Source organism: Panulirus ornatus, chromosome 29, assembly GCF_036320965.1.
Source record: "Panulirus ornatus isolate Po-2019 chromosome 29, ASM3632096v1, whole genome shotgun sequence".
NCBI classification, from domain to species: domain Eukaryota; kingdom Metazoa; phylum Arthropoda; class Malacostraca; order Decapoda; family Palinuridae; genus Panulirus; species Panulirus ornatus.
In genome coordinates this window covers 22,433,908-22,451,895 of record NC_092252.1, presented here as the reverse complement: position 1 = coordinate 22,451,895, position 17,988 = coordinate 22,433,908, and the positions used below count along the sequence as shown (strand labels likewise).

At 40.5% G+C, this 17,988-nt stretch overlaps 1 protein-coding gene across 5 annotated transcripts in view; it reads left to right on the top strand.

Annotated features, from left to right (window-relative positions):
* The window catches only part of Ccdc58 (Coiled-coil domain-containing 58), a 200,991-nt gene extending 187,271 nt beyond the window's left edge, over positions 1 to 13,720 (top strand). For 2 of the 5 annotated variants that reach the window (XM_071679403.1, XM_071679400.1), the window contains exon 3: positions 13,520 to 13,720. In XM_071679403.1, the coding sequence (XP_071535504.1) occupies positions 13,520 to 13,705 (186 nt within the window). In that variant the 3' untranslated portion in view covers positions 13,706 to 13,720. The remainder of the gene's footprint in view (positions 1 to 13,519) is intronic. The other 3 variants (XM_071679404.1, XM_071679401.1, XM_071679402.1) reach the window with 2 other exon arrangements.
* Positions 13,721 to 17,988: the final 4,268 nt, after the last annotated feature.

The following is a 17,988-nucleotide window of genomic DNA, read 5'->3' as shown; positions in this document are numbered from 1 at the left end:
TTGATAGAGATGCTCTGTGGAAGGTATTAAGAATGTATGGTGTGGGAGGCAAGTTGTTAGAAGCAGTGAAAAGTTTTTATCGAGGATGTAAGGCATGTGTACGTGTAGGAAGAGAGGAAAGTGATTGGTTCTCAGTGAATGTAGGTTTGCGGCAGGGGTGTGTGATGTCTCCATGGTTGTTTAATTTGTTTATGGATGGGGTTGTTAGGGAGGTGAATGCAAGAGTTTTGGAAAGAGGGGCAAGTATGAAGTGTTTTGGGGATGAGAGAGCTTGGGAAGTGAGTCAGTTGTTTTTCGCTGATGATACAGCGCTGGTGGCTGATTCATGTGAGAAACTGCAGAAGCTGGTGACTGAGTTTGGTAAAGTGTGTGAAAGAAGAAAGTTAAGAGTAAATGTGAATAAGAGCAAGGTAATTAGGTACAGTAGGGTTGAGGGTCATGTCAATTGGGAGGTAAGTTTGAATGGAGAAAAACTGGAGGAAGTAAAGTGTTTTAGATATCTGGGAGTGGATCTGGCAGCGGATGGAACCATGGAAGCGGAAGTGGATCATAGGGTGGGGGAGGGGGGCGAAAATCCTGGGAGCCTTGAAGAATGTGTGGAAATCGAGAACATTATCTCGGAAAGCAAAAATGGGTATGTTTGAAGGAATAGTGGTTCCAACAATGTTGTATGGTTGCGAGGCATGGGCTATGGATAGAGTTGTGTGCAGGAGGATGGATGTGCTGGAAATGAGATGTTTAAGGACAGTGTGTGGTGTGAGGTGGTTTGATCGAGTAAGTAACGTAAGGGTAAGAGAGATGTGTGGAAATAAAAAGAGCGTGGTTGAGAGAGCAGAAGAGGGTGTTTTGAAATGGTTTGGGCACATGGAGAGAATGAGTGAGGAAAGATTGACCAAGAGGATATATGTGTCAGAGGTGGAGGGAACGAGGAGAAGTGGGAGACCAAATTGGAGGTGGAAAGATGGAGTGAAAAAGATTTTGTGTGATCGGGGCCTGAACATGCAGGAGGGTGAAAGGAGGGTAAGGAATAGAGTGAATTGGATCGATGTGGTATACCGGGGTTGACGTGCTGTCAGTGGATTGAATCAGGGCATGTGAAGTGTCTGGGGTAAACCATGGAAAGCTGTGTAGGTATGTATATTTGCGTGTGTGGACGTATGTATATACATGTGTATGGGTTCGGGTTGGGCCATTTCTTTCGTCTGTTTCCTTGCGCTACCTCGCAAACGTGGAAGACAGCGACAAAGCAAAAAAAAAAATATATATATATATATATATATATATATATATATATATATATATATATATAGGGGAGAAAGAATACTTCCCACGTATTCCCTGCGTGTCGTAGAAGGCGACTAAAAGGGGAGGGAGTGGGGGGCTGGAAATCCTCCCCTTTCGTTTTTTTTTCAATTTTCCAAAAGAAGGAACAGTGAAGGGGGCCAGGTGAGGATATACCCTCAGAGGCCCAGTCGTCTGTTCTTAACGCTATCTCGCTAATGTGGGAAATGGCGAATAGTATAAAATATATATATATATATATATATATATATATATATATATATATATATATATATATATATTTTTTTTTTTTTGCTTTGTCGCTGTCTCCCGCATTTGCGAGGTAGCGCAAGGAAACAGACGAAAGAAATGGCCCAACCCACCCACATACACATGCCTTGATTCAATCCACTGACAGCACGTCAATCCCGGTATACCACATCGCTCCAATTCACTCTATTCTTTGCCCTCCTTTCACCCTCCTGCATGTTCAGGCCCTGATCACACAAAATCTTTTTCACTCCATCTTTCCACCTCCAATTTGGTCTCCCTCTTCTCCTCGTTCCCTCCACCTCCGACACATATATCCTCTTGGTCAATCTTTCCTCACTCATTCTCTCCATGTGACCAAACTATTTCAAAACACCCTCTTCTGCTCTCTCAACCACGCTCTTTTTATTTCCACACATCTCTCTTACCCTTACGTTACTTACTCGATCAAACCACCTCACACCACACATTGTCCTCAAACATCTCATTTCCAGCACATCCATCCTCCTGCGCACAACTCTATCCATAGTCCACGCCTCGCAACCATACAACATTGTTGGAACCACTATTCCTTCAAACATACCCATTTTTGCTTTCCGAGATAATGTTCTCGACTTCCACACATTCTTCTAGGCTCCCAGAATTTTTGCCCCCTCCCCCACCCTATGATCCACTTCCGCTTCCATGGTTCCATCCGCTGCCAGATCCACTCCCAGATATCTAAAACACTTCACTTCCTCCAGTTTTTCTCCATTCAAACTCACCTCCCAATTGAATTGACCCTCAACCCTACTGTACCTAATAACCTTGCTCTTATTCACATTTACTCTTAACTTTCTTCTTTCACACACTTTACCAAACTCAGTCACCAGCTTCTGTAGGTTCTCACATGAATCAGCCACCAGCGCTGTATCATCAGCGAACAACAACTGACTCACTTCCCAAGCTCTCTCATCCCCAACAGACTTTATACTTGCCCCTCTTTCCAAAACTCTTGCATTCACCTCCCTAACAACCCCATCCATAAACAAATTAAACAACCATGGAGACATCACACACCCCTGCCGCAAACCTACATTCACCTAAATGTGTGTGGATGTAACCAAGATGTGAAAAAAGGAGAGATAGGTAGTATGTTTGAGGAAAGGAACCTGGATGTTTTGGCTCTGAGTGAAACGAAGCTCAAGGGTAAAGGGGAAGAGTGGTTTGGGAATGTCTGGGGAGTAAAGTCAGGGGTTAGTGAGAGGACAAGAGCAAGGGAAGGAGTAGCAATACTCCTGAAACAAGAGTTGTGGGAGTATGTGATAGAGTGTAAGAAAGTAAATTCTCGATTAATATGGGTAAAACTGAAAGTTGATGGAGAGAGGTGGGTGATTATTGGTGCATATGCACCTGGGCATGAGAAGAAAGATCAAGAGAGGCAAGTGTTTTGGGAGCAGCTGAATGAGTGTGTTAGTGGTTTTGATGCACGAGACCGGGTCATAGTGATGGGTGATTTGAATGCAAAGGTGAGTAATGTGGCAGTTGAGGGAATAATTGGTATACATGGGGTGTTCAGTGTTGTAAATGGAAATGGTGAAGAGCTTGTAGATTTATGTGCTGAAAAAGGACTGATGATTGGGAATACCTGGTTTAAAAAGCGAGATATACATAAGTATACTTATCTAAGTAGGAGAGATGGCCAGAGAGCGTTATTGGATTACGTGTTAATTGACAGGCGTGCGAAAGAGAGACTTTTGGATGTTAATGTGCTGAGAGGTGCAACTGGAGGGATGTCTGATCATTATCTTGTGGAGGCTAAGGTGAAGATTTGTATGGGTTTTCAGAAAAGAAGAGTGAATGTTGGGGTGAAGAGGGTGGTGAGAGTAAGTGAGCTTGAGAAGGAGACCTGTGTGAGGAAGTACCAGGAGAGACTGAGTACAGAATGGAAAAAGGTGAGAACAATGGAAGTAAGGGGAGTGGGGGAGGAATGGGATGTATTTAGGGAATCAGTGATGGATTGTGCAAAAGATGCTTGTGGCATGAGAAGAGTGGGAGGTGGGTTGATTAGAAAGGGTAGTGAGTGGTGGGATGAAGAAGTAAGAGTATTAGTGAAAGAGAAGAGAGAGGCATTTGGACGATTTTTGCAGGGAAAAAATGCAATTGAGTGGGAGATGTATAAAAGAAAGAGACAGGAGGTCAAGAGAAAGGTGCAAGAGGTGAAAAAAGGGCAAATGAGAGTTGGGGTGAGAGAGTATCATTAAATTTTAGGGAGAATAAAAAGATGTTCTGGAAGGAGGTAAATAAAGTGCGTAAGACAAGGGAGCAAATGGGAACTTCGGTGAAGGGCCCAAGTGGGGAGGTGAAAACAAGTAGTGGTGATGTGAGAAGGAGATGGAGTGAGTATTTTGAAGGTTTGTTGAATGTGTTTGATGATAGAGTGGCAGATATAGTGTGTTTTGGTCGAGGTGGTGTGCAAAGTGAGAGGGTTAGGGAAAATGATTTGGTAAACAGAGAAGAGGTAGTGAAAGCTTTGCGGAAGATGAAAGCCGGCAAGGCAGCAGGTTTGGATGGTATTGCAGTGGAATTTATTAAAAAAGGGGGTGACTGTATTGTTGACTGGTTGGTAAGGTTATTTAATGTATGTATGACTCATGGTGAGGTGCCTGAGGATTGGCGGAATGCGTGCATAGTGCCATTGTACAAAGGCAAAGGGGATAAGAGTGAGTGCTCAAATTACAGAGGTATAAGTTTGTTGAGTATTCCTGGTAAATTATATGGGAGGGTATTGATTGAGAGGGTGAAGGCATGTACAGAGCATGAGATTGGGGGAAGAGCAGTGTGGTTTCAGAAGTGGTAGAGGATGTGTGGATCAGGTGTTTGCTTTGAAGAATGTACGTGAGAAATACTTAGAAAAGCAAATGGATTTGTATGTAGCATTTATGGATCTGGAGAAGGCATATGATAGAGATGCTCTGTGGAAGGTATTAAGAATATATGGTGTGGGAGGAAAGTTGTTAGAAGCAGTGAAAAGTTTTTATTGAGGATGTAAGGCATGTGTACATGTAGGAAGAGAGGAAAGTGATTGGTTCTCAGTGAATGTAGGTTTGCAGCAGGGGTGTGTGATGTCTCCATGGTTGTTTAATTTGTTTATGGATGGGGTTGTTAGGGAGGTAAATGCAAGAGTTTTGGAAAGAGGGGCAAGTATGAAGTCTGTTGGGGATGAGAGAGCTTGGGAAGTGAGTCAGTTGTTGTTCGCTGATGATACAGCGCTGGTGGCTGATTCATGTGAGAAACTGCAGAAGCTGGTGACTGAGTTTGGAAAAGTGTTTGGAAGAAGAAAGTTAAGAGTAAATGTGAATAAGAGCAAGGTTATTAGGTACAGTAGGGTTGAGGGTCAAGTCAATTGGGAGGTGAGTTTGAATGGAGAAAAACTGGAGGAAGTGAAGTGTTTTAGATATCTGGGAGTGGATCTGGCAGCGGATGGAACCATGGAAGCGGAAGTGGATCATAGGGTGGGGGAGGGGGCGAAAATCCTGGGGACCTTGAAGAATGTGTGGAAGTCGAGAACATTATCTCGGAAAGCAAAAATGGGTATGTTTGAAGGAATAGTGGTTCCAACAATGTTGTATGGTTGCGAGGCGTGGGCTATGGATAGAGTTGTGCGCAGGAGGATGGATGTGCTGGAAATGAGATGTTTGAGGACAATGTGTGGTGTGAGGTGGTTTGATCGAGTGAGTAACGTAAGGGTAAGAGAGATGTGTGGAAATAAAAAGAGCGTGGTTGAGAGAGCAGAAGAGGGTGTTTTGAAGTGGTTTGGGCACATGGAGAGGATGAGTGAGGAAAGATTGACCAAGAGGATATATGTGTTGGAGGTGGAGGGAACAAGGAGAAGAGGGAGACCAAATTGGAGGTGGAAAGATGGAGTGAAAAAGATTTTGTGTGATCGGGGCCTGAACATGCAGGAGGGTGAAAGGAGGGCAAGGAATAGAGTGAATTGGAGCGATGTGGTATACCGGGGTTGACGTGCTGTCAGTGGATTGAAGCAGGGCATGTGAAGCGTCTGGGGTAAACCATGGAAAGCTGTGTAGGTATGTATATTTGCGTGTGTGGACGTATGTATATACATGTGTATGTGGGGGGGGGTTGGGCCATTTCTTTCGTCTGTTTCCTTGCGCTACCTCGCAAACGCGGGAGACAGCGACAAAGTATAATAAAATATATAATATATATATATATATATATATATATATATATATATATATATATATATATATATATATATATATATGAGAAATACTTAGAAAAGCTGATTGATTGTATGTAGCATTTATGGATCTGGAGAAAGCACTAGATAGAGTGGATAGAGATGATTTCTGGAAGACATTAAGAGTATATGGTGCGGGAGGTAAGTTGCTAGAAGCAGTGAAACGTTTTTATCGAGGATGTAAGGTATGTGGACGTGTAGGAAGAGAAGAAAGTGATTGGATTTCAGTGAATGTCGGTGTGCTGCAGGGGTGCGTGATATCTTCATGGCTGTTTAATTCATTTATGGATGGGGTTGTTAGGGAGGTGTATGGAAGAGTTTTGGAGAGAGGGGCAAGTATGCAGTCTGTTGTGGATGAGAGGGCTTGGGAAGTGAGTCAGTTGTTGTTCACTAATGATAGTGCTGGTAGCTGACTCAAGTGAGAAACTGCAGAAGTTAGTGACTGAGTTTGGTAAGGTGTGTGAAAGAAGAAAGCTGAGAGTAAATGTGAATAAGAGCAAGTTTGATAGGTTCAGTAGGGTTGAATGACAAGTAAATTGGGACATAAGTTTGAATGGAGAAAAACTGGAGGAAGTGAAGTGTTTTAGATATCCTGGAGTGGACTTAGCAGCGGATGGAACCATGGAATGGAAGTGAATCACAGGGTGTGGGAGGGGGCGAAGGTTCTGGGAGCGTTGAAGAATGTGTGGAAGGTGAGAATGTTAACTTGGAAAGCAGAAATGGGTATGTTTGAAGGAATAGTGGTTCCAACAATGTTATATGGTTGCAAGGCTTGGGCTACAGATAGAATTGTGCGGAGGAGGGTGGATGTTTGAGGACAATACGTGGTGTGAGGTGGTTTGATCAAGTAAGTAATGAAAGGGTAAGAGAGATGTGGTAATGAATGCTTTTAAGAGAGTAGAAGAGGGTGTATAGAAATGGTTTGGTTACATTGAGAGATTGAGTGAGGAAGGATTGACAAAGAGGATGTATGTGTCAAAGATGAAGGGAATGAGAAGAATTCAGAGACCAAATTCGAGGTGGAAGGATGGAATGAAAAAGATTTTGAGCAATCGGTGCCTGAACATACAAGAGGGTGAAAGGTGTGCAAGGAATTGAGTGATTTGGAATGATGTGGTATACCAGGGTCAACATGCTGTCAATGGATTGAACCAGGGCCTGTGAAGCTTCTGGAGTAAACCATAGAAAGTTTTGTGGCTCCTGAATGTGGAAAGGAAGCTGTGGTTTTGGTGCATTACACATGACAGTTAGAGACTGAGTGTGAACAAATGTGGCCTTTTTTGTCTTTTCTTAGCACTGCCTCGCACGTGCGCGGGGGGAGGGGGTGCCATTTTTGTGTGTGGCGGGGTGGCAACAGGAATGGATGAAGGCACCAAGTATGAATTATGTACATGTGTTTATATGTATATGTCTGTGTATGTATATGTATGTATATGTTGAAATGTATGTGTGCTTGTGTGGGCATTTATGTACATACATGTGTATGTGGGTGGGTTGGGCCATTCTTTCGTCTGTTTCCTTGTGCTACCTCGCCAACGCGGGAGACAGCGAATAAGTATAATAGAATAAAGTAAATATATATACCCCTGAAGTAGGGGAGAAAGAGCTCTACCTCAGTCTTCCCTTTGTGTCATAGATGACAGCTAAATGAAGCGGGAATGGGAGAACTAGAAACTCTCCCCTTCTTGCATTCAGTTTTTAAAAAAGGAAACAGAAGGAGCCACTCAGGGAGTTCTTATCCTCCTGAAGTCTTAGACCAGGGTGTCTGAAAGTGCATGGATGTAACCAAGATGAGAAGAGAGGAGAGATAGGTAGTATGTTTGAATAGAAAAACCTACTTGTTCTGAATCTTAATGTAACAGCTTAAGAGTAAAGAGAAAGAATGGTTTGGAAATGTCCCAGGAGTAAAGTCCTGGGTTGGTAAGAGGAAAAGAAACAAGGAAGGAGTAGCATGAAGCAAGAGTTGTGATATTTTTGATAGAGTGTAAGAAAGTAAATACAAGAATGATGTTGGCAAAACTGAAAGTAGATGGCAAAAAATGGCTGATTATTGGTTCTTATGCACCTGGCCATGAGAAGAAAGATCATGAAAGGCAAGTATTCTGAGGGCAGCAGAATGAGCATGTCAGAAATTTCGATGTATGAGACCAGATATTAGTGATGAGTGATTTAAATGCGAAGGTAAGCAATTTGGCAGTTTAGGGTATAATTAGGGTGCATGGGGTATTTAGTATAATGAATTGAAATGTTAAAGAGCTTGTGGAGCTGTGTGCAGAAGAAAGAGTGGTGATTGGGAATGCCTAGTTTAAAAAGCAGGTTATACATAAGTATATGTATGTGAGGAGAGCTGGTTAATAGACTTTATTAGATTACATATTAATTGACAGGCATGCAAAAGAGAGACTTTTGGATGTAAATGTGCTGAGAGAGACAGCTGGTGGGAAGTCTGTTCACTATCTTGCAGATATGAGGTTGAAGATTTATAGAGGTTTTCAAAAAAGAGGAAACAGTGTCGTAGAGAAGAGAGTGGTGACAATAAGGGAACTAAGAAAGAAGATTTGTGTGAAGAAATACCAGTAGAGATTGAGAGCAAAATGACAAAGGGTAAGAGTTATGAAGCAAGGAGAGTGGATGAGGAATGGGAGGTATTTTGGAAAGCAGTGAGGACATGTGCCAGAGATGTGTATGGCATGCAAAAGGTGGGAGGTGGGGAGATTAGAGAGGGTAGTAAGTGGTGGGATAAAGAAGGAGTGCAAATGATTGGGAGATATATAAGAGAAAGCAGCAGATCAGTATGAAGGTGCAGGGGTTGAAATAGAGGGCAAATGAGAATTGGGGTGAGAGAATATCACTAAACTTTAGAAAGAATAAAAGATGATTTGGAAGGAGGTGAATAATGTGTGAAAGAATAGAACAAATGGGATCATCGATGAAGGGGGCAAAAGGGGAAGCCATACAGGTAGTGATGAAGTTAGAAGATAGTTTTGTTGAATGTGCTTGTTGACAGAATGGCAGATGAAATGTGTTTTGGTTGGGATGGCATGCATAGTGAGAGTCATGGAGAGTGGTTTGATGGAGAGAAGAGCTGGTAAAAGCCTTGCATAAGATGAAATGCAGCAAGGCAGATGGTGTTGATGGTATTGCAGTTGAATATATGAAGCAGGTGACTGTTTTGTTGATTGGTTGGTAAGAATATTCACTGTTTGTGTGGGATCATGGTGAGGTGCCTGAAGATTGGCCGAATTCATGTATAGTGCCATTATATAAAGGCAAGGGGCTAAAGGTAAGTGTTCAAACTACAGAGGTATAAGTTTGTTTAATATACCTGGTAATTTTTCTGAGAAGGTGAAGGCATTATACTGGGGATGAGCATTGTGGTTTCAGAAGTGGTGGAGGATATGTGAATCATGTTTATATTAAAGAATGTGTTTGAGAAATGCCTAGAAAAACATATGGATCTGCATGTAGTATTTATGAATTTGGAGAAGGTATATGATAGAGTTGATAGAGATGCTTTGTGGAAGGTCTAAAGAATATATGGTGTTGGAGGTAAGCTGCTTGAAGCAGTGAAGAGTTTTTTTTATCAGGGTGTAAGGCATGTGTATGAGCAGGTAGAGAGGATAGTGAAAAATTCTAAATCAAGGTTGGTCTGTGGCAGGAGTGTGTGATGTCACCATGATTGTTTGATTTATCTAAGGAGGTGAGGGAGGTAAATGCAAGGGTCTTGGAGAGAGTAGCAGTGTGTTAGGGATAAGGGGGTCTGGGAAGTGAGTTAGCTGTTGTTTGCTGATGATTCAAAACTGGTGGTTGATTCAAGTGAGAAACTGGAGGTAAGCTGCTTGAAGCAGTGAAGAGTTTTTTTTATCAGGGTGTAAGGCATGTGTATGAGCAGGTAGAGAGGATAGTGAAAAATTCTAAATCAAGGTTGGTCTGTGGCAGGAGTGTGTGATGTCACCATGATTGTTTGATTTATCTAAGGAGGAGAGAGTAGCAGTGTGTTAGGGATAAGGGGGTCTGGGAAGTGAGTTAGCTGTTGTTTGCTGATGATTCAAAACTGGTGGTTGATTCAAGTGAGAAACTGCATAATATGATGATCAAACTGATATGTGATGATAGTTATGAAGGTGAAATCACAGTTTGGTATTGCAGATAATTTTATTTAACATTTATCTAAAACTTTGAGAAATTTTTGCACTTGATGAGACAGATTGTCTCCATGAAACATGTAGTGTGGCATCTAGAGAAGAATACAAGTCAAATAAAATTATCTGAAGTCCTACCAAAGTGCAATTTCTACCTCTGTATTGCCCTAGTTTCATAGAAGGTGACTAAAAGGGGTGGGAGTGGGAGGCTGGAAACCTTCCCCTTCTTGTATTTCAATTTCTAAAAGAGGAAACAGAAGAAGGAACCATGCATGGAGTTCTCATCCTCCCTGAAGTCTCAGACTGAATATGTGTGGATGTAACCAAAATGAGAAGAGAGATTGGTAGACTGTTTGAGGAAAGAAACCTGGATGTTCTGGCTCTGAGTGAAACGAAGCTCAAGGGTAAAGGGTAAGAATGGTTTGGAAATGCCTTGGGAGTAAATTCAGGGGTTAGTGAAAGGACAAGAGCTAAGGAGGGAGTAGCACTACTACTGAAGCAGGAGTAGTGTGAGTGTGTAATAGTATAAGAAACTGAATTCTAGATTGATATATGTATGGATGGCCAGAGATGGGAGATTATTAGAGCTTATGCACCTGGCCATGAGAAGAAGGATCATAAGATGCAAAGTGTTTTGGGAGCAGTTCAGTGAGTTTGTCAGCAGTTTTGGTACATGAGACTAGGTATTAGATATGGATGATTTAAGTGCAAAGGTAAGTAATGTGGCAATTGAGGGTTTAATTGGTGTACATGGGGTTTTCGGTGTTATCAATGGAAATGGTGAATAGCTTGTGGAGTTGTGTGCTGAAAAAAGACTGGTGATTGGGAATACCTGTTTTAAAAAGAGAGATATACACAAGTATATGCATGTGAGTAGGAGAGATGGTCAGTGGGCATTATTAGGTTACATATTGATTAATAGGCATGTAGCAGATAGACTTTTGGACATAAGTGTGCTGAGAGGGGCAGTTGGTGGATGTCTGATCACTATCTTGTGGAGGCAAGGGTGAAGATTTCTAGAGGTTTTCGAAAAAGAGGAGACAGTGTTGGGGAGAAGACAGTGGTGAGAATAAGTGAGCTTGGAAAGGAGACGTGAGTGAAGAAATACCAGGGGAAATTGAGTGTAGAATGGCGAAAGGTGAGAGCAGATGACATGAGGGAGGTGGGTGAGGAATAGTAGGTATTTAGGGTATTTAGGGTAGGTATTGATGACATGTGAAGAGATGCATGTGACATGTGAAAGGCAGGAGGTGGCCAGATTAAAAAAGGTAGTGATTGGTGGGATGATGAAGGAAAGTTGCAAGAAAGGAGTGCAAATGATTTGAAGATGTATATAGGAAAGTGGCTGGAGGCAGGAGGAAGGTGCAGGGGTTGAAAAACTGGGCAAAGTAGACTTGGAGTGAGAGAGTTTCCTTGAACTTTAGGGAGAATAAAAGGATGTTTTGGAAGGAGGTAAATAATGTGCGAAAGACAAGAGAACAAATGGGGACATCAGTGAAGGGAGCAAAAGGGGAAGTGATAATGGGTAGTGATGGAGTGAGGAGGAGATGGAGTGAGTTATTTGAAGAGTTGTTGAATGTGTTTCATGATAGAGTGGCATATGTAGGGTGTTTAGGTTGGGGTGGTATGCAAAGTGAGAATCAGGGAAACTGGTTTGGTGCAAGTCTTGTGGAAAATGCAATCTGGCAAGGCGGTGGGACTGGACGGTATCACAGTTGAATTTATCAAGAAAGGGAGTGACTGTGTTGTTGACTGGTTGGTAAGGATATTTAATGTATATGTATACTCAATATTTTCATGTCTTAACTGGCTTGTGCTTTCTGTAGGCACATTTAGATGCCATAAGTATCTTGCAACTCTAATTTGCTTGGAAGAATATTCAGCCTTTCATTTTTTTTTATATAAGTCAGAGGCTCTAATCACAGACTATAGTCCACATCAAGGCTGGGCCTTGATTAGAATATAGAGAGGATTATGAAAGAGGAAAGATGAGACAAGAAAAAGTATTTACAAATTTTGGAGGAAGTAAAAAACCTGTATTAAAATGTGCCAGGTGATAGTTAATGGGAAAGATATAAGAAGGTAAAGAGTTCCAAAGCTTTAAGGTGTAGGGAAAGAAACAGTAATCAAAATTACCCAGCCTTGAGTTGTCAACGGTTACATAGTTATCATGTGATGCAGCAGCTTGCTGCGTATTGCATAGTCTGGCTAATGGTGGGAGCACACAAGCAGCCAGCTCTTCGGAGAAAAAAACAAATTAATACCTATTAAATAGGGAAAGGGAACCAACATTGCTGTATAGGGCAAGTGGGTCAAGTTTTGAAGTTAGCTCGGGAAAGTTTATAAGTTGGACCGCTTTTGTTTCATCTTTGTCAAGCTAGGATGTAAAGGTAGAACCACACCAGATGTGAGAGCAGTACTCCATACAAAGATGAATCAATCATTTATATAAATGGAGCGAATGTTACAAAGAAAAGAAATTTTGATGTCTAAACAGGACTCCCAGTTTCTTTAAGGCAAACTTAGCCATTTTCATAAGTGTTACTCATGAATCACCTGGGAAAAGAAAGAGCAGGTGTGTATGTGTTGTTAAACTTCCTGCTCATGTTTGAATAGACCCATGCCTCATATAGGCATAAATAGGTGCATATGTTACCTGCAATTGTCATTAGAAAACAGAAAAATCTTGAAGCCTCTTTGTTATCTGTGGATGACCATGGTGTCAAGAGGCTGCATACAGCCAATTGGAGAATGATGTGTATGCTGTGGGTTTAAGTGGTGTTAGGGCTCCAAGATTTAAATGCCTTAGCATCACACTGAGGTGTAATTGTCTATGACAAGCTGAATTTTTTATCAACTCGTAATGCTTTTCTTAGTACTATTTCATATATTGCTAATTTTGCATGTTCGAGATACTTTTTTTTCATCCTTGGCCAACATTAAAAGTACTGTAGGTAGTTTACTCTCAGAGTTACTTTTTATGTTTCCCAACTGTGAAAGTATTACAAAAGTTATGTTACAGTGTACCTTATACCAGGTAAGTTGCATTTATTCAAAAAGACCCACTGTGCCTCCTTCCTCTGAAAGATTGTTGCTGGGAGCATGCTGTAAGTTTAGACACTCATTGTTTATTGTTAGACATATGGTTCTGATTCAGCTTATTATCATCATATTGAATGTTGTTACTGTATTCTTTTTTGGGTTCCACATTTCGCATGTTGCCCTTTATTATTCATTCCTGAATGCCTTTGTAATATCTGTTTGTTATGTTTGATGTCTATTTCTTGTCACAGCAACTCCCTTTGCAATCATATAATATACTACAATGAAACTGACTACGTCCATTTATTATAGGTAAAGATTAGAGATTTCGGGGCTCTCAAATTTCATTGTATCATCAAGAACAAAATATCTGTAGGTTCCATTGAGATGTAAATACCCTTGCTGTCATTATCATATTCATATAAATAATCAGTTACACTTATTTTTAATTTTCATGTACTTTAACGTAACTGAGTTTTATACTTGGTTCTGTAAAATTATTTTCAAAATGTGATTTGATTTCCCTCTTCTATTTTAGTTAAACAAGACATATGAGCAAAGAGGAGCAATGATTCAGACATGTTTAAGCGAATCCCGGGCAAAGGTGCGCATTATACAGGCAGAAGTTGAACAGAAGAAAGACAACCCACTTATTTTGAGGAAGCTTCGAAGTGAGCAGAGTAAGGTATGTTTTCTGCTGTATGACATTATTTTTGAAGAATAATCAGTTGTTTTGCAGGGTGAACAAATGAGGCCTTTTTTGTCTGTTTTCCTGGTGCTAGTGAACATATGAGGCCTTTTTTGTTTGTTTTCCTGATGCTACCTTACTGAAGCAGGTTGTAGCAATGCTGCTTCTTGTGGGATTGGGTAACACCCCACAAGTATGAGTACATAAATGTTTCTGTATGTATATGTCATTGTATGTGTATGTATATGTCTGTATAAGTATGTAAATGTGTAGATGTTGATATGTAAATGTCTGTATATGTGCTTGTATGGGGGTTTAGGTATATATATGTTCATATGAGTGGATGGGCCATTCTTCATCTGTTTCCTGGCGTTACCTTGCTGGAGCAGGAAGCGGCAATCAAGTATAATATATAAAGTAGACATCTACCCAGAGCAAGTTTTTTTATCCTGGGTTAAGGAATAGGACAAAAGATTGTTGATGTTCTTATCTGGGTGTGATGCTTTCACCCATAAACTGCTGTAAAAAACCTTGTCCATTTTCCATTCCAGATGGTTCTTCTTTTTGATCTGGTTTTTTGCTCATTTTCTTGCTTCATTCATACAGTTGGCAACAACGACAAGGTCATGATAGATGGAGGAGAGTTCTCTTCTAGCATCTCTGAGGTTGTAGAAAGCCTGGTCAGAGTCAGTTTTACAATTGTCTATGTGCTGTAGAAGGATTTCATGCTCTATTCTTTCTACAACCTTAGAAATATTAGAAGAGAACTCTCCTCCATCTTTGATGACCTTGTTATTGCTGCCAACCATATGAATGGAGCAAGAAGACTAGCAAAAAACAGATCATCAGAAAGAACCATCTGGAATGGAAAATTGACAAGATTTTTCACAACAGTTTATGAGTAAAGCATCAAACCCAGATAAGAACATCAACAATCTTTCATTGTATTCATTAACACAAGATGAAAAACTTGCTCTGGGTTTTGGTCTCTCTTTTTCTTTCAAATCTACGGATACTTTTAGTGTGAAACATTTAGTGTCTATCGTGAAATCCACTAGTGGCACCAACCAGGAATTTGATTTTGTATCCAGTTCAATTTTAAGTGCCTTGGCCAGTGAAAGTATTTCTTAATGACATATCACAGAGATTCCAGAGAACCATTGCAAATCTCAAGAAAAGTGAAGATATTCACATCACAAAATCATATAAAACTAGCCAGTTTGTGATTTTGAATACAATTGACTATAGATGTAAACTTCAGGATCTTTTAGATAAAGTAAAGACCTTCAACTCAAGGATTCAACCAATTCTTAAATAAGCACCAGGACATTCTAAAGTCAGTAAAGATGGTTAATCCCGCTCTTCCTTATATATATGGTCTCCCAGAAACTCACAAAGATGGGTGACCCCCTAAGACCAATTATCTCATCTGTTAACTCCCCTAGTTATAACTTATCTGAATGGTTAGCAAAATACCCTAGCAATGTTCAAGAAAAATGTCTCCATTGCATGTTATCAATAACTAAGATTTTGTAAACAAAGTTAGGAACATTGATTTGCTTGATCATAAACCTATTAGCTTTTATGTGAATTCCCTTTCCACTAAAGTTCCCATTGATGAAGGCATCACATATCTAAGGAGGAAATTGCCTGATCTCAGTCTTGCCTTGCCCTTGCCCATTAAAACTTTCATTGATTTAGTTGAGCTTTGTGTTTCCAATAATATTTTACAAGATGATGAAGGTAATATTTGTAGACAGAAATTGGATCTTGCCATGGGAAGTCAATTCACGTAGTCCTGTTCTCAGTAACTTATTTATGGAATACTGTGAGACTGAAATTCTAACTTCATTCACTAATCATCCAAAAGTCTGCTTTAGATATGTTGATGATGTGTGGTCCCTGTGGCCCTCTTCCCAAGATTCTGATGTTTTCTTAATGAATTGAATAACATCCACCTCATCAGCATATTCAAGACTGAATGGGAAAAAGAAGGGAAACTGCCCTTCTTGATGTGTTGATAACTAAAGGATCTAATCATTTGTCCTTTAAGATGTACAGGAAGCCTACCAACTCTGAGAGCTATGTTCATTATTTTTCAGTAAATTCTTCTATAAAAATGTCTTTAGTTATGTCTGTGTTTTAAGAGCACTACAGATATGTGATCCCACAGGCCTCGTAGATGAATGTACTCATATAAGACATATTTTTAGGCAGTAATCTTATCCCAATTGGGTTGTGAACGAAGCTTACTGGAAAGCTAGAAAACATTTTATGCATCTAGCAACAAAAATGTGACAAATGAGGATAGGTCTAAATGTTTAGTTTTCCCTATTCTCCCAACTTAGCTAATCTAGAACATGTACTAAAAAACAGTGCCTGTAATGTTGCCTTCCATTACAATAACACCATCAGTAAGACAATAAAAAGTAAGCCAAATCATTCAACAGTTGGAAGTGTTTATACCGTCAAATGTAAGGCACGTAGACATATACATTGGCCTGGCTGGGAAAACTGTAATGGAGTGATGTTATTGGCACTGTCAAGCAGTACGCAAGGATGACCATAAAAAAGCAATTGCTAAACACTTTCATGATAATGATCACCCTGTGGGACTTGAAAATCCAGTTGTTTTATATCCTTATGCTGATTATGCCACCTACAGTGTCATTGAATAAGTCTTAATTGCTAAAACTAAAAACATTAATTTCCCCGGGGAAAGTTAAAGCTCATCCTATCATTAACTAAATCATTATGAGAGAATTGACAAAAAAATGGAAATATAAGAAAAATGGTCCCCAGCACACCTGGCTACCCAGGTCAACCCTGCCACACTACCCCCATTATCCACTCTCCCTTCTATGGTTACTGTCAGTCAGGCCAATGTGTTGTTTAGTATATTTATTTATATTTATTATACTTAATCGCCGTTTCCTGTGTCAACGAGGTAGCACCAGGAAACAGACAAAGAATGGCCCATCCACTCTCATACACACATGTAGGTATGTATATTTGCGTGTGTGGACGTATGTATATACATGTGTATGGGGGTGGGTTGGGCCATTTCTTTCGTCTGTTTCCTTGTGCTACCTCGCAAACGCGGGAAACAGCGACAAAGCAAAAAAAAAAGAAAAAAAAAATATATATATATATATATATATATATATATATATATATATATATATATATATATATATATATATATATATATATATACATAAATGCCCATACATGCACATATACATATCAACATATACACATATATGCTCATATACATACACATACACTGACATATACATATACACATATCTGTACATCCCACCAAATTGGAGGTGGGAAGATGGAGTGAAAAAGATCTTGAGTGATCAGGGCCTGAACATGCAGGAGGGTGAAAGGCGTGCAAGGAATAGAGTGAATTGGAACGATGTGGTATACCGGTGTTGACGTGCTGTCAATGGAGTGAACCAGGGCATGTGAAGGGTCTGGGGTAAACCATGGAAAGTTATGTGGGGCCTGGATGTGGAAAGGGAGCTGTGGTTTGGTGCATTATTACATGACAGCTAGAGACTGAGTGTGAATGAATGGGGCCTTTGTTGTCTTTTCCTAGAGCTACCTTGCACACATGAGGGGGAAGGGGGTTGTTATCTCATGTGTGGCGAGGTGGGGATGGGAATGAATAAAGGCAGACAATATGAATTATGTACATGTGTATATATGTCGGAGTGTGTATATATTTGTATACTTTGAGATGTATAGGTATGTATATTTGCATGTGTGGACGTGTATGTTTATACATGTGTATGTGGGTGGGTTGGGCCATCTTTCGTCTGTTTCCTTGCGCTACCTCGCTAACGCGGGAGACAGCGACAAAGGAAAATAAATAAAATAAATAAATCACATTCATACTTGCTTGCCTTCATCCATTCCTGGCACTGTTCTGCCCCACAGGAAACAGCATTACTACCCCTGCTTCAGCGAGGTAGCGCCTGGAAAACAGGCAAAAATGGCCACATTCTTTCACAGACAGTCTCTAGCTATCATGTGTAATGCACCAACACCACAGCTCTCTATCCACATCCTGGCCTTACAGACCTTTCCGTGGTTTACCCTAGACGTCTCACATGTCCTGCCTCTGTCCATTGACAGCACATCGACCTTGTTATACAGCATCGTTCCAACTAACTTTATTCCTTGCACGCCTCTCACCCTCCTGTATGTTTAGGTCCAGATTTCTCAAAATCTTTTTCACTCCATCCTTCCACCTCGAGTTTGCTCTCCCACTTCTCCTTGTTCCCTCCACCTCTGACACACATATCCTC